This window comes from Mauremys reevesii, linkage group 15 (assembly GCF_016161935.1).
Source record: "Mauremys reevesii isolate NIE-2019 linkage group 15, ASM1616193v1, whole genome shotgun sequence".
Taxonomy (NCBI): Eukaryota; Metazoa; Chordata; order Testudines; family Geoemydidae; genus Mauremys; species Mauremys reevesii.
The window spans coordinates 312,504-329,111 of record NC_052637.1 but is presented as its reverse complement, the minus strand read 5'-3'; the positions used below and the strand labels follow the sequence as shown (position 1 = coordinate 329,111).

At 51.7% G+C, this 16,608-nt stretch overlaps 1 protein-coding gene and 1 long non-coding RNA gene across 2 annotated transcripts; both read right to left on the bottom strand.

Annotated features, from left to right (window-relative positions):
• Positions 1-1,195: 1,195 nt before the first annotated feature.
• On the bottom strand, positions 1,196-8,987 carry LOC120383462 (C-type lectin domain family 2 member D-like). The gene is made up of 6 exons (XM_039501619.1): positions 8,942-8,987; positions 6,452-6,544; positions 5,866-6,041; positions 3,707-3,810; positions 1,642-2,086; positions 1,196-1,210 (listed from the first exon to the last, which is right to left on the bottom strand). Exons 1-5 carry the CDS (start codon positions 8,985-8,987, stop codon positions 1,936-1,938), a joined length of 570 nt encoding a protein of 189 aa, XP_039357553.1. The 3' UTR covers positions 1,196-1,210; positions 1,642-1,935.
• A 202-nt stretch (positions 8,988-9,189) lies between these two features.
• LOC120384037 lies at positions 9,190-14,612 on the bottom strand. Its single transcript, XR_005588609.1, has 3 exons — positions 14,266-14,612; positions 9,664-9,738; positions 9,190-9,254 (listed from the first exon to the last, which is right to left on the bottom strand). It is a non-coding gene; the product is annotated as an uncharacterized LOC120384037 (long non-coding RNA).
• Positions 14,613-16,608: the final 1,996 nt, after the last annotated feature.

Genomic DNA, 16,608 nt, shown 5'->3' with positions numbered 1-16,608 from the left:
TCACTCACACACACAGACAGAGTCACTCACAGTGTTACAGTCACACACAGACAGACACAGAGTCACTCACACACACACAGACACATTGTCACTCATACACACACACAGAGACACAGAGTCACTCACACACACACAGACACACACACAGACACACAGAGACAGACACAGAGTCACTCACACACAGAGTCACACACATACAGAGTCACTCACACACACAGTCACTGAGTCGCTCTCTCTCACACACACAGTCACTCACACACTCACACACAGACACACAGAGTAACTCTCTCTCTCACACACACAGACACAGTCACACACACACAGACACACACACTGACAGTGTCACACACACAGACACAGAGTCACGCACACACAGAGTCACTCACACACAGACACAGAGTCACTCACACACAGACAGAGTCACACACACACACAGACAGGCACAGAGTCATGCACAGACACACACACAGAGACACAGAATCACTCACACAGACATACAGACACAGACACAGAGTCTCTCTCTCTCTCTCTCTCTCTCTCACACACACACACACACACACACACACACACAGAGTCAGAGTCACTCACACACACACACACACAGACTATTTACCGCTCTCCATTCTGAAAACTGATAATTTATTCCTACCCTTTGTTTCCCATCTTTTAACCAGTTACTGATCCATGAGAGGACTTCCCTCTTATCCCATAATGGCTTACTTTTCAAAAGTCAATTTAAATTAAATACTTTTTAAAAAAAAGTATATATTTTTTAGAAATCTAGACCTGTTATGTGTAAGTTGCATTATCCTTATGTTAAATTTGCATTATCCTAATAAAACATTTACTTTATTCATATCTTTTGATATCTCATTGGCCCTGACACCCCCCCGTAAATTCGAACACCCCCCCTAATTTCAATCCTGGGGAAACTACTGCACACACAGACAGCGTCACTCACATACACACAGTCACAAACACACACACACAGAGGGCTGGTCTACACTAGGTTGGGGGATCGATTTAAGATACACAACTTCAGCTACGTGAATAGCATAGCTGAAGTCGAAGTACCTTAGATCGAATTACTTACCGTCCTCACGGCGCGGGATCGACGTCCGCGGCTCCCCATGTTGACTCCGCTACCACCGTTCGCGTTGGTGGAGTTCCATAGTTGACAGGAGCGCATTTGGGGATCGATATATCGCATCTAGATGAGACGTGATATATCAATCCCCGAGAAATCGATTGCTACCTGCCGATACGGCCGGTAGTGAAGACGTACCCAGAGTCATTCACACACAGACACAGAGTCACACACACACACACACACACACACACACACACACACACACACACACAGAGTCACACGCATATTCGCACATAATAAACATATACACTCAAATACAGGGAAACTCGGCTATAAAGTGCCCTGTGATAACACAAATTCGGATATAACGCAATCATAAGGTGGTTCCTGCCGGCCCAAGCGCACAAAAAAAAAAAAAGCGCTGCAGAAGCACAACCCGCCCCCCCCCCCCCCCAAAAAACCGTCTGGAGCGCTTTGCAAGCTCTTTGCAGACTCAAGCTCTGTTCATATTAGAACGGTTCTCGTCAAAACCACAAGGGCTAGAAACTTACACTATAAAAAAAAAGAAGAAAAAAGAAAAAGAAGTTGGGATTTTGCAGAATCTGAGCTTGTTATGAAGGTCACAGAATTATATCAAGGGGAACCCAACGTTCACCTTTTTTAAAAACCAAAAGGGTTTAAAAGCCAGCGTGGTAACAGAGTAATCTTGCAGGAGGTTAGTGTTTGTCACTGGGTTTTCGGCAGGCGTCTGCGCAGAGCCATGGCTGCAGAGGTAGGATGCCCCCTGAAAATGACCATGGTGGAAATTCTTTGATCACTGAAGAGTTTGCAGCGGTCCCTTAAGCTTAGACAGGGTCCCCTCTGGCGGCGCCTGGCTTCCTTCTAGTGCTGTCGTCTGGCCGGCTGCAGATGAACCCTCTCTCCGAGTAGCATCTGGAGCTGCTGACACCGGCGTCATTCAGGAACGCGCACTGCCCTTCCCCTCTCACTGGAAACCTGCAACAGGCAGGAAGAAGGACTGTAAATGAAACCAACAGGCATTCCCTAGTCCATCCAGAGAAACCGCCGGGTCTGCGGCTCAGGAGACCTGCTTTCTAATCCTGGCTCTGTTGCTCTGACAAGGTCGTTTCCCCTTTTATTCTTTGTCTTGTCTGTATAGACCGTGAGTTCCATAGACGCCACGGGACCTGCAGCTCTGTGAAAGGAGACTGTGGTTCCGTTTGATTTGGAAGGACTTTGCTGCTGGCCTGGGGGGGAGCTGGCCGAAGGAACTTGAAGAGGCCAGCTGGGGGATGCCAGCTTGGGGCCTGCCCAACTTACAGCCGGATTTCAACGCCCTGGAAGGGGACTGAACCTTTTGGACAACCAGCCTGGAGGGCTAGGCCATGGGAAACCCATGGGGGCAACCCAACAGGAGGAGGTGACCATGGGGAAGGCCCAGCCACCCTGCACCCAGCCACATAGGGGCACCAGCTGGTGAGTCGCTTCTGGATGTGGAGCTCACTCTGCAGTGGGACCCTAAGCTGCTGTCTCATAAAGGGCAGGAGATTCCTCTTGGTGTTTCTTGCAGGGCTTTCCATGGGTTGATGAGGCTGCACCGTGTTTGGCCTCTGGAAGTGGGAAGGGAAAACCACTCAACTAGCAGCTGTTTCAACATTTGGTGGGAGAATCCATGGGTCTAGGGATGTCCGTGGGGAGCGTGGACTGTGGTTTCAGAGCACAGAATTGCCATACTGTCTCCCCTTTACCCGTGGCTTCCTTGTTGTTCTCCCTGCTTCGCCTTTCCTATTCTCTGTCCCCCATCCTCTTGGTCTCCTAGTCTTCCCCTCTCATTTCTTCCCTGCCACATCTCTCAGGTCCTTCCTACCTCCCAGCCTTTCCCATTCATTTCCTCTTTCAGCCCCCAATTCATCCCCACACAGTTTCATTCCCTTCTTCCCAGCACCAGCTATAAGCCCGCTCCCCAAGGCATGAACATAAGAGCGGCCATACTGGGTCTGACCAAAGGTCCATCTAGCCCAGTATCCTGTCTGCCAACAGTGGCCAATGACAGGTCCCCCAGGGGGAATGAACAGAACAGGGAATCATCCAGTGATCCATCCCCTGTCGCCCATTCCCAGCTTCCGGCAAACACAGGCTAGTGACACCATCTCTGCCCATCCTGGCTAGTAGCCATTGATGGACCTACCCTCCATGAACCTTTTTAGTTCTTTTTTGAAGAACCATGGGAACCTGGCTGTACTTTGTGAGGTCCCAGCTTCGGCTATCAAGTGGCTTCTCCCACAAGCTGTCCAGCCCCACCTCTCTGTAACTGGAGGCCACATAGGAGCTGCAATCTCTCACCTCTAGGGGGAGTCATGTCTTATGGGCTCATCTCTAAACCTCCTATACTCCATGCGGATGTCACCTTGCTCTCTGTCCCCCTCTAGTGGCTATATCATGTAAGAATTGTGCCTATCTCTTTCTTAGTAGGTTTAACCCTTCAGCTGATGTAAGTAGAAGGTTTTGCTTTTTAGATCCCGAGGTCCAAGGTTCTGCTCCTGCTAATGATCCAAGCCCAAGGGATTGCTACAGTTCTCAGTACCCCAGAGAGTGAAGGGAGAGAAAAGGACGCACATGTTGTTGAATTCGGTTCCATTGGGCCATTTCCAGGTCTGGTTCTGCTCCTTCCGTAGGCCAATCCAGTGGTGAGAGGGCCCTTTATAGCACAGCATGAAAACCTACGGAAAGCAAAGCAAAATATCTACCATGCCCCTCATTCTCCGGCCTCAGTTACCCTCCACCTTTGATTCCCCAGGCGCTGCTCTCCCCCTTAGAAGCATATGCTTTGGTATCCACTTAACTCTGATGCATGTCCTCAAAGTTACCCTCTTGCCCCAAATTTAGCAGGAGAAATTTCATAGGTTCATAAAGTTTGGGGCCAGAAGGGACCCTTCTACCTTCCAGTCTGACCTTCTGTCTAACACCGGCCTTCAGCTTTCACCCAGTTCCTCCTGCTATTGAGACCAGTAACTGGTGTTTGGCTAATGCAGATCTTCCAGCCAGGCACCTGGTCTGGATTCGAAGCCCTCAAGAGACGAAGAACCTGTCGCTTCCTTCGGTAGCTTTTACCAGTGATTAAGAACCCTACCATTAAACATTTGTTCCTAATCTCTGACTTGAATTTGTCTTCCGCTCCCAGCCATTCTTGTTATGACTTTCAGCCCTAAGCTAAATGGCCCTTTACTAGGTATGAAGGTATTTATATACCATAATCAAGTTGGATTTGGTAAATAGTTTTTGGCCAAAAAACACTGAAAACCAAGATGTCAAAAATGATTCATTGTGAAAATCTTGAAATTAACTCGTTTTGACCTTCAGTTTTGAACTGACATGGGAAATATTTAGTTTGACCCTGAACTAAATGTCTTGTGGTCTTTCATTTGGTTGAGTTAACTCACCCAAATTCAGTTTCGGTTCAAAATGAACCAAGTTTTCCCCCCTTGGATTTTTCGTTTTGGCCACCAAACCAACAAATCAATTATTCACACACCTGTAGTTGTGAGGTTAAATACTCAGGTACTCCGGGAATGTGGGCCAGCTAAATAAGTTGGCTTGGAAGGATTAGATTATTATCGGTAAATGCCGATAAATGTCTGTTTCATCAACACCCACTCACAAACTGATGAAAAAATATTTTCATCTATAATTGAAATTTACAGCTGGGCAAAATAACAAAAATGCTGCTTGGGAACTTACTAGTGGCTGGTTTAAAGCTATTAACCGTGTTCTTTGCAATATGATGCGGACAATTTGGGAATGTCTACACCGCACGCTAAGCGAAGGTCTTTGGGACTTGTGTTTCCAAGCCCGTGCTGGAATGGAAACCCAGACATTTGAACGGCGCTGGTGTGTCCCTGTGGCGATACACAGGCCTGGACTGAAGTCAGAACTGAAGCTTCCCGGCCTCGTGGCTGAGGGGTGAAAACATTATATTTTTCTAGGGTTCCTAGTGCCCTCTGGGGCGTTCTCCATAGTGGGCTGTGGGAGAACTTGTCTGTCTGTCCTGCGGGAATTGACCAGAAGTATTTTGGGCGGTTTTAGCCCATGAACACATCCAGCCGAGCCATTTTCAGTCTGTAAGTTCCCTGAAGCCAGACTCCTAAAGGTCAAAAAGCTTCCGTTTTTTGAATCTCAACCCCTACTGCAGGAGTAGTCAATACGTGGACTGCGGGCCCATCCAGGCTACCAGACGCTTTGGAACGTGCTCAGAAAACTTTTAAATGATTATTATTATTTTCTCTGGAGTCTGGCCCTTGACCTTGACCAAGAAATGTGGACCCTGACAAAAGATAATTGACTACCCCTACTCTACTGTCATTAAAGAATTATTGCTAACGCCCCCTACTGTCTGAGCCTCCTGCCACTTCCCCATTACTGCGAAAATGTAAATTGATCGTCTTAAAAATATGCTTAAAAACAAACATTGAGATTATCTGTCAAAATAAAAATTGAGTTTGGCCGAGCCTAGAACTAAGTGAGGGCAGTTGCTCTAAATTATGCTGCTGGCTTAGTATCCCTGGTTGACCTCATGCCCATGATGCATTGGGGTTAGCAGAACTCTTGTTTCACAGGGTCTATGCCACCTACACAGCAGAGATTCCCCGAACGCTGGCCGTTCAGGGCCGGCATCCCCTTGCTTTGCACCGCCTGAGCAGTGTGGGTCAGTGGCTCGCTCTGAAGAATTGCCTGGAACCCTCAGCTGTGTTTGCAACACGCAAGCGTCTCTCCCTCACCAGGTCCTGCTGGGAGTCAATCACAGCCAGGGAGGCGCTGAGCGAAGAGCAGTTGCTTTGACTGGATGTCCAGTTCCCTTCCGTCTCAGAGAAGAAGTAGCATTTGCCTCGGTTTCTGATCCAGCCATCCGGGCACGCGGCGTCGATGGGGGGCGGGCAAGCCTGGGGGGTTCTCACTGAAAATAAGCAGGTAGCGCTGTGGTGAGAGATCGTCCTGCTCCTGGAGTTGTGTCTGAATGGGGGTCCCTGCCAGAGAAGGGACTCAGACCACCCAACCGAGACACACCCTACATCCCCCTCAACCTCTGCCTGACCCCCAGGCTCCCCAACCCCTGTCCCCCTGGGGGAGCCCAGTGCCCAGCCTGTACTGTGGGCACTGCTTGGCACTGTAGGTGCTGGAGATCCAGGCCCTTCCTCTCTCTCTGAAGTGGGAGAAAAGGAAAGAGTCTGGAGAGACTTTTCTTCAATGGAGGAGTCAGACTGTGGGATAGGAGGTTGTGGGAAATGGGTGGTCTAGTGATGAGGCCACGAAAGGAGTGACTGAGAATTAGCCTCTGAGATCAGGGGGTCAGGGCTCTGCACTCACCGGCCAGTGCAATTATAACGGAGACCAGCACTGCGATGATGAGACACAGAGCAATTGGAATCTTCTGATCTTGAATGCACTGCAGGCTGAGAGCTGAAAAATAACAATATTGAGGGAGATTATCACAGGCAGAAAATGTAGCAGCCGTAGAGTAAGAACTGTAATGATTGGTACATGCCTCTTGGCAGGAGAGGCTAAATCTAGCTCTGTATATTTCACCACCTCGCCTGCACAGACTGACTGGTCTCCTGTTCCAATGCCACAGCTTTAAACACCCTGCTTATCTTCTAGGGCCAGATGCTAAGGGTGGGTGAATTGTCAACAACTAGTTTTGCAAACAATTTTGAAGTTACTTTCATTTTGGAAGAGTTTGAAAACCCACTTTTTTTTCAATTAAAGAAATAAATTTTGTCTGTTTTTTAAATTATTGAACCTCCCCCCCCAAGAACTGGGTTTTTGGTAAACTCACAGTCCCTCTCCCCTACAGTTTTTTTAGATAATGGTTTTAATAAAAAAAAGCCAAAAATTTGAAAATGAAAACACAAGGAATGATGAATTTGGATAACTTTTTGTGAAAAATCTGTATTTATTTTTAAAAGGCCACTTTTCAATGAAAAAACGTTCAGCCAGCTCTACTAACCACCTTTTGAAGATTGGAGACTTTGGGGCCATATGGTCATTGATGGGGAGAATGGTTTTCATGGCCATCACTCTGTAAGTCGATGCGAGCCACGGTAGTGAGGACGCACTTCACCAACTTAATGCGCTTAGTCTGGACATACGCAATTGACTGTATAAAATTGATTTCTAAAAATCGACTTCTATAAAATTGACCTAATTTCGTAGTGTAGGCATACCCTTCGTTAGTTGAGAGCTACCAGGACAGCCCAGGATTTGTCTTAGAAGAGCAGAGTGCTCAAAAACAGGCATTTCCGTTCCGTGGGAAATTCTGGTTTTTTAAAAAAAAATCATCCTGAATTGGGATGAAACGTCAATATCAACATTTCCCATGTTTTCTTTTGATAATATCGAAATGTCATATAATGTTTTAATATTATGTATAATAAATTAATATATTATCTAATTAATATTGAAATTCTTATAATATAAAAGCCAAACCAAAAATAACAATAAAGGCAAAACAAAGCATTTTCAAACTTTTGTCAAAATTGAGAGTGTTTTGTGGAATGTGTTGATTTCAATGAAACTGCATTTTCCGACAGACTGTTCCATTGACAAATTCTGATCAGCTCTGTTATAGAGGGTATAAAGTCACCACAGGGACAAGATTTTCAATCGCTCAGCTCCCGTTTAGGCACATAATGAATTAGCCAATTTTTCAAAGGCATCCACAGTTGGATCATGTATGAGGATTGAACCTGGGACTTCTAGATTTAAAAGCAGGAGCAGCCACCCTTCCTGTCTAATTGCTCAAGCCCAAGACTTTGAAAAATGACTAGTTATTTGGGGAACCTCAATTTTTGGACATCCAACTTGGAGGCCTCTTGAAGTGGCCTGTTGTGTGTGTATTTTTTAGCACTTTCTGATAATCAAGACCTTCTACAGGGTTTCAGCTATGCAAAACCGGGGGGGAAATTTCCATCCAAACTTTTTCTCAAAGGAAAATCGAAGGTTTGGGGTTTTGGCCAAAATGAAAATTTGCACACACAGTGTCTGGTTTACTTGGGGCAGAGGGAGCGGGGGAATTGTTAGAAAACTGGAAAACAAAGTTTTGAGTTTTGGCAGTTTGGGGCCCAAAATGTTTGGGGTTTGGGCAACAATTTTCAGTTTTGATGTAAAGTCAAAAATTTTCAGCTGGAATCTTAATGACAAATTTTTTTTGTTCACACTCAGTTTTTCTGCAGGGGGACAGGGGGAAGACCAGCATTGCCCAGCAGGCTGTAGTCTTAAGGAGAGCATCCAGTAGACACCCAAGATCATTAGTCATTTTGGAAATCTTGGACCAAATTCCTTAGTATTTGTGGGGTCTCAGTCCTGCCAGTTCTCCATAGAGATTTTCAGGGTAGAAAAATCTCCTGAATTCTTAGTCATCATAAAGAAATTAGTTCCTTCTTAGTATATATTAACGAAGCAAATAAAAGTGCAAAACCTCAATTTATTTTCTCCTTTCCAAGGCACATTATAAGCATCTGTGAAATCTCATATTTAAGCCAGTGATGGCCAATATGGATGGTCCATTGTCCTCAGACTCAAGAGATGTGGGTTCTGTTCCTGACTTTGCTAATGACCTGGTGTTATCACTGTAGCAAAATCACTTCCTTTCTTGGTCTTTGCTTTCCTTCTCACCCTTTGTCTGTTTATTTAAATTGCAAGTTCTGTGGGGTAGGATCTGTGTGTCTGTGTGGTGCCCAGCACAACGGGGCCCTGATCTCAGCTGGGGCATGGACTGTCTCTCCTTGTGTGTTTGTGCAGCGCCCGGCACAATGGAGCTCAACTTAGGTTGCTACTGTAATCCACAGAATTATTTACTTGTGTCTGTTATCCTGTCTTCCACCGCTCTCAGGACAGAGAGCATGTGGACAATCACCTCTACACTTGCAAAAGAGATTGTCTGTTCTACAGCCAAGTACCTTCCCTTCTGCTCCATGCAGGGCCTAACGCCCTGTGAAATGTCCAAGCACCCATCCCGCTCCCTCCATGTCTACAGAGCTGTTTTTAATACAACCATCATTGCTTCTCTCCCTTCCAAGTCTCCAAGTGACTGGCTTTCCACATACCTGGCATCTCCAACCCACACAGACTGTGCCAGTCCACACTTTGCCTGGTTAGAAGACTCCAAGGGCTAGGAGAGGTGAAATGAGAGAGGGATTATATCCCTTCCAAAATCTTTATCATTAATTGATTTAACTGCCGATATTCTTGTTATCCATATAAACATCCAATCCCTCCTTGAATCCTTTCTAGTCTTTGACCTCAATAACTTCCTGTGGCAGTGAGTTCCCCAGTTTAATCACCCATTGTCTGACGGCCTTTCACTACCCCAGTTCTTCAGCTGGCCATAGAACCGTCCATGATATAAAAGATCTGACTGGCTAATATAAAAAAACAAGCATGAAACAAACATACCAAACCCTTTGCAGCCCTTTAGCTCATCAAAAAGGGAGTCACCCCTCCCCCTTTTTCTGGTCCCTCTACAAATCACATCACCAGGTCACTCTGAAACTTCTCCTAACCAAGACAAAAATATTTACTAGGATCTCTAGTTGCTTGTGGCCTCTCTTCTGTTCTCTTGTGGCCAATCAGCAGCAGGACTGTTGTCTCTCCACCTACCAGGAAGCAAAAGAGATTGTCACTCAAGGGCAGTTATTTTAATTGTGCACTTTCCCTTTAAATCCATCAGGAATGGGTTACGTGATAGACCTAATGCAACATGCATCGCCCCATCCGAACCCTCTCCCCATCCAGCTGGGTGTTTTAAATGCATGTGTTGCCTGGCAATCCCCATAGTCATTGCGCCCCCGGCCTTAATAGCGTCCAATGCCTGACAGTCCCCACACCGCTGGCACAGATAAATCACCTCCCTACTCGCTTCTCCCCTGCTCGCATGGCCAAGCATCATAGCTGACATAGCGTCACACTGAGAGCACATGCTGCATTGCTTTGTCCACCACGACCATCTGCCCCCGGCCCCCAGGCTGAGATAACAGCCCCAGGGCCGCCCAGAGGATTGAGGGGGCCTGGGGCAAAGCAATTTCGGGGGCCCCTTCCATAAAAAAGTTGCAATACTGTAGAATACTATATTTTCATGGGGGCCCCTGTGAGGCCCGGGGCCTGGGGCAAATTGCCCCACTTGCCCCCGGGCGGCCCTGAACAGCCCAGCTTTTTCCCAAGCCTGGGCCAGGAGCATGCAACGTACTGGCAGAGTGCGTGTCACATCCCGCTCCAGCAATTGGGCCACCCAGAGGATAACAGCTTACTACTGCTGCCAGATAAGGGTAAAGCTAAAGTGGGCTGCGCTTCTCCCACCACATTCAACCTCCACAGGCTCCTTTTAAGTATCTGAGCCATGTGATCTCCACTGGAGACGTACCCAGGGGAGGCTCTAGAGCCCAGCGGGGCAAGCACCCGCCTGGGGCGGCCCTTTCCCAGGGGGGCGGCAGGCTGGGCCGGTGGACCTGCCGCAGTCATGCCTGCGGGAGGTCCACCGGAGCCCCGGGACGACCGGACTTGCCGCAGGCATGACTGCGGACGGTTCGCTGGTCCCGCGGCTCGGCTGGACCTCCCGCAGGCATGACTGCGGCAGCTCAACCGGAGCCGCCGGACCAGCGAACCGTCCGCAGCTACGGGAGGTCCAGCTGAGCCGCGCGATCAGCGGACCCTCCGCAGTCATGCCCGCGGCAGGTCCGCTGCTCCCGCGGCTCGGGGGCGCCTCCCGGGCATGATTGCTTGGGGCGGCCAAATTTGTAGAGCCGCCCCTGGACGTACCCTCCATGTAGCGGTTACCACATAGTTCCCTTCCCACGGCGGCAATGGGGTGGGGGGCTGTTCAGCTGTGTCAGTGAGACTTTCCCCCTTGCACAGGCACCTGGGAATGAAGATCATTGGGGTCTGCGTCCCTGTCCCTCACTCAAGCCCTTAGCACCTCTTGCTGCTACGAATTCTATCGATCTAGGTGCCTGTGGCTGTAATATTTGAGCACCTACTTTGCTCCCATTGTAATTGTATCTGTTAATAACAATAGCTAATTGTGTTACACTATAACCCAGAGACTGCAGCTGAGATCAGGGCCCCGTTGTGCCGGGCGCTGCACAGACACACAGCGAGAGACAGTCCCTGCCCCAGCTGAGATCAGGGCCCTGTTGTGCTGGGCGCTGCACAGACACACAGGGAGAGATGGTCCCTGCCCCAGCTGAGATCACGGCCCCCTAGAAACCAGGATCCTACCACCAGTAAAAAGAGCCTCTAAATGAATGTGGTCCTGGGGAGAGCAAGAGGTTTCATTCACCACCCGTTGGGCTGCCTGTACATGCAGACGGGAGATAGGCTTATAGGTTTGAGATCAGCAGATGTATTTTTCCCCACTGTCACGGATCAGGGCAACTGCACCCGCGTTTCCCTTCTAGAGTCCATCACGGCTTCTGGCTCCCCAGCTGTCAGCAACCCTGGGCGGAGACACCTGCGTCTCTCCCTCCTGACTGCGAGTTTCCCAGGCTGTGGTGCCTAGTACGACTATCTCACAAGCCCGTTCACCTCTGCAGGCATAGGCTGGAGAGGGGAGATAAGGGGGTAGGACAGGGATGACTCAGTGCAAGCAGGAAAATATTACAGTTCTTAAACTGAAAAGCAGGGGCGAACACACTGGAGAAAATTCATCCCCGGATCCCTTCTGATCACTGCTGGCTCTGCCTCAACCTCCGTTAGCACCGATGGGCCCGATTCATTGTTAGCCGGATCCTGGAACCGCAACGGCTGCTGCACCAGAGCTTTGTGCCGTGTTTTGCACTGGGTGTAAACGAGCTCCGAGTGACTGAGCCGTGGTGGCCTGGGCACATAGGCACCGACTTGTCGTTTTCCCCAGGGGTTCTCCACCCCAAGGCCCCGCCCTCGCTCCGCCTCTTCTCATCCTCCCTCCGCCCCCTCCCCAGAGGCCCCACCCTCATCCTGCCTCTTCCCACCCTCATTCCGCCCCCTCCACCAAGGCCCTGCTCTCAGGGGAGGGGAGGGGCCTCAGGGAGAAGTGGTTGTGTGGGGGTGCGGCTGCAGAGGGAAGGGGCAGTGTGGGGGCGGGAATACTGTTTGGGCGCTTCCCCCACCTCCACTGTGAATAGGGCCGCCCAGAGGATTCAGGGGGCCTGGGGACTTCAGTGGCGGGGGTCCTTCTGCTCCAGGTCTTTGGGGCACTTTGGCGGTGGGTCCCGGAGCGAGTGAAGACCTTGCCAGCCCACAGCGTGTTAGAGACGGTGTTATTTATCATTCAAAGGAATGGTGTGCGGAGTACAATAGACACACACACACACGGGGTTATCTTGTGTCTCTCATCTTACACACTCGCATATAGGTCTCTCCTGAAACCTGATCCTCTTCCCAGCATGAGGTCACATTACAATAGGCACCCGGGAGAGAAAACAGGCGCACAGATCGGGGGGTGCAACGGGTGCACACCCGCACTACGGAACAACTCAGACACACCAGAGCGGGTAGAAATCCGACACGTGTCTTGGTGCGTTGTGTGGGCATGAGGACTAGGATGCACACACTGAGGGGGCGTGAAGAGAGACACATGCCCATTTGGCAGCAGAGACGCAGCGTCGTCCTTACCCATATGCAAAGTACGCAGCTGCGTAGGGTACCGGGAAATTTGGGGCACCAAATTGCCCCAACTTTCCTGGTGCCCTACGCAACTGCGTGCTGCTCCAGCGGCCAGCCCGATCCCCCGGCCGGCTGAGCCGCCCAGGAAAACTGCCCCCACCCCTGCTCCGCCTCTTCCACATGGCCCCCGCCCTGCCTCTTCCCACCCCTGCTCTGCCCCAGCCCCGCCCCCACGCCCCCCCGTCCCCCAAGCCCCCGCCCCTGCTCCGCCCCCGCCCCACCCCCACTCCACCCCTTCCCCAAAGCCCCTGCTCCGCCCCAGCCCTGCCCCACTCCACCCCTTCCCCAAAGCCCCTGCTCCTCTCCAGCCCTGCCCCACTCCACCCCTTTCCCAAAGCCCCTGCCCCTGCTCCGCCCCAGCCCCGCCCCCACCCCTGTTCCACCCCAGCCCCACCCCCACTCCACTCCTTCCCCAACGCCCCCACCCCTGCTCTGTCCCAGCCCTGCCCCACTCCACCCCTTCCCCAAAGCCCCTGCCCCTGCTCCGCCCCAGCCCCACCCCACTCCACCCCTTCCCCAAAGTCCCCGCCCCTGCTCTGCCCCAGCCCCGCCCCACTCCACCCCTTCCCCAAAGCCCCTGCTCCGCCCCAGCCCCGCCCACTCCTCCCCTTCCCCAAAGCCCCCACCCTGCTCTGCCCCATCCCTGCCCCACTCCACCCCTTCCCAAAGCCCCTGCCCCTGCTCCACCCCAGCCCCACCCCACCCCCACTCCACCCCTTCCCCAAAGCCCCCGCCCCTGCTCTGCCCCAGCCCTGCCCCACTCCACCTCTTCCCAAAGCCCCTGCTCCTCCCCAGCCCCACCCCACTCCACCCCGTCCCAACAGCCCCTGCCTCTGCTCCGCCCCATCTCCCCCATCCACCCCTTCCCCTGAGCAACATCCCGGGGGACTGCAGCCGGGGTCAGGCACCCTGCGCTCACTGGGCGGCGGGAAGTGGAGCCACCCGGCCCCAGCCCCCTCCGCTCCGCGAGCTTGTGCTGGGGGGAAGTTTCCCCCTGCCTCCAAACCTGCTCCTTCCCCCTCCCCCACAGAGGCCTGAGAATGTCCCGTCCAACCACACACCCCTGTCCCCGCGGGAGGCTGCGCAGGGCACCAAAATGTCTAGGGACGGCCCTGCAGAGATGGGTCTGTAATGGAAACTGCGATGGGCTGTACAGACCCCACGCTCCCCAAGAAGGGGGTTGTGAGAGCCGGGGGAGGGGGGCAGTCAGCCCCACCCGTTACACCAGTGCCTGGAGAGAGGAGTTAAATGAGGAAAAACCCAGCTCAGAGGTGGATCTCTTGAGCTAGCCCCATGGACGAAGGACGGACACTGAAATGTCAGAGCCTCCTTGGCTGGGTCCTTTTGCTTCCCAGAACTAGTTTGGTTTCCTGTTTTTTAGGATGAACAGAAGAGAACCCGGGAAGAGACTGTGAGAAAGGCCCAGCTATGGGCCGCGGTGGGAAGCAGCCGGGGGATACAGCAGAGGGTCTGAACATACGCACCTTATGTGCTTCTGACAGGGTCCCTGGGCTGGCGCCAAGAGGAGAAGATGGGCCTGGGTCCCCTACCAGCCCACCTTAGGATGGGAGCCTGAAGACTCAAGCTTGAAGTTGTGCTGAAGCTCCGGCGGGAATATACCAGACCCCTGGCCTGTTGGACTCCAGGTGTGGCAGGGGATGTGCTGGCCCGCGACTAGATTCTGTTCCTCTCACTCCCCTGAGGGCCTCTTCACCCACTTTTGCTCTGTGATGTAAATACAAGCTACTTCCAATTCCCATATAAGGAGATTTCCATTAGCACAAGTCCAGGCTGTTTCTCCCTCCTATGGCAGCACTGCCTGCTTTGATCTGATGCCCACAGACGTCTGCGAAAGGCCGGATCAGGCCCCCAGTCTCTTTCGACCTGCCTCATAATTTACCGCTCCAGGAAGGACGGTTAAAGCGCTGGACTAGGACCCAAGGGCGCTGCCACATGTAATTCCTGGCTCTGCCACATGTTAGGGGACTGTTGCCCCCTTACTGACATTCAGGGGGGGTGTTTGGTTGCTAGCTCCCAGCACTAAAAAGGGAGGGGTCGCTGGGAAATCAGGAGCCTGAGACTGACAGTCCCCAGGAACAATGTGGAGAGGCCAGTGCTCCAGGTCAGCCTGACTGACAGGGTGGGCTGGCTAATCAAGGAGTCAGGAGGCCAGGGGGGTCCCGTCCTCCATGTGAGCTGGAATTGTCTGAGTCAGATGGAGTGGGGCCGAGCTAAGGAGAGAGCAGGGGCCCAAGCTGAGCTGATGGGAGCGGAGCTGCAGCCCAAAAAGCCAGAGCACAGCCCAGAGAGAGCAGCCCTGCCCTGGGAGCAGAGCTGTAACAGCTGGAGCCAGAGAGGCCAGAGAAGCAGCCCAAGGAGCTGAAGGCAAAGCAGCAGCAGCAGCAGCCGTGATGAGGCAGAGCGGAGCTGGAGCAGTCCGGAGCTGGGTGCGGTGAGCAGCTAAGGAGAACGAGGGGGACCCTGGGCAGTGGGCCCAGCACAGGGAGGCGCCTCAGCCAAGAGGCCCTGCAGGCCAGACTTGGGGGGGATTGTAACCTCATAGGTGGCAGGTTTGTATAATTTTTGGTGGTGCCCAAAATGCTGGTGGCCCCACTGGCTCTCGCCCTGTGAGCCGATATAAAATGAAGCTACAACGCGTCAGTGCCACAAGATTACAAGGGTCAATTAAAAGTGAAAAGTCAGAAGCAGCACTTGCCTGCTTCAATATACAGTATTATATTTTGTTGCACCTGTTGTGACAAAGTGGGAATGTTCTTAATGTTTTCTCTGAATACTGTGTGGGTGCCTCAGTTTCCCCTGCAAGATGCCAACTGAAGGTGTTGGGGACAAAGAGATTAGGTGGCCTCCTTGTCCGGAAGAGACACAAAGGCCAGAGGAGGGAGTGTCAGTTTGGAGCTGGCTGGGGAAATGGGGAGAGGCCCAGAACTTGGGTCTGGGCTCCCCACCCGCCAAGATGGACCTGACTGAGGGGTCCTATTTTCTGTACCTACAAGCTCTGTTTTAGACTATGATCCTATCGTCTAATAAACCTTCTGTTTTACCAGCTGGCTGAGAGTCACGTCTGACTGCAGAGTTGGGGTGCAGGGACCTCCGGTTGCTCCAGGACCTGCCTGGGCACACTCGCTGCGGAAAGCGCACGGTGTGGAAGGGCTGAATGCTCCGAGGTCAGACCCAGGAAGGTGTCAGCTTCTTGCCCTGGAGACAGTACGCTGAGAGAGAGGAGGCTCCCCCAGAGTCCTGACTGGCTTTGTATGGAGTAGTTCCAAAGCATCCCAGCATCCCCTTCCACACCATGCGCTTCCCAGAAATCCGCACAGACACTGACACTCCCTCCTCTGGCCTTTGTCTCTTTTCCAGGAATTAGGAGGCCACCTGATTTCTTTGTTCTCCAACACCTTCAGTGGGCACCTTGCAGGAGAGCGGCCCAGGCCATCAGTTGCCCGGAGACAGGATTTCAGCCATTCTCTATGCAGACGGCATCACACTGGCCCTCTAGGGCTCTACAACAATCACACCCCCTTATCCCACCATCTAGATCCTTGAGAAATTCATAGGGGAAACTGAGGCACCCACACAGTATTCAGAGAAAACATTAAGAACATTCCCACTTTGTAACACCTGTATACAACTAGTTATATACTTCAAAGGGGTGTAAAATAATCAAGTATTGTGCTAAACACAATGATACTCCAAACTGACCATCACATTTAAGTTGCACGTTTTTCCCCTCAGGTGAGGGCTCTGGGGTGGGGCTGGGGATGAGGGGTTCACAGTGCAGGAGGGTGCTCAGGGTTGGGGTGCTGGGG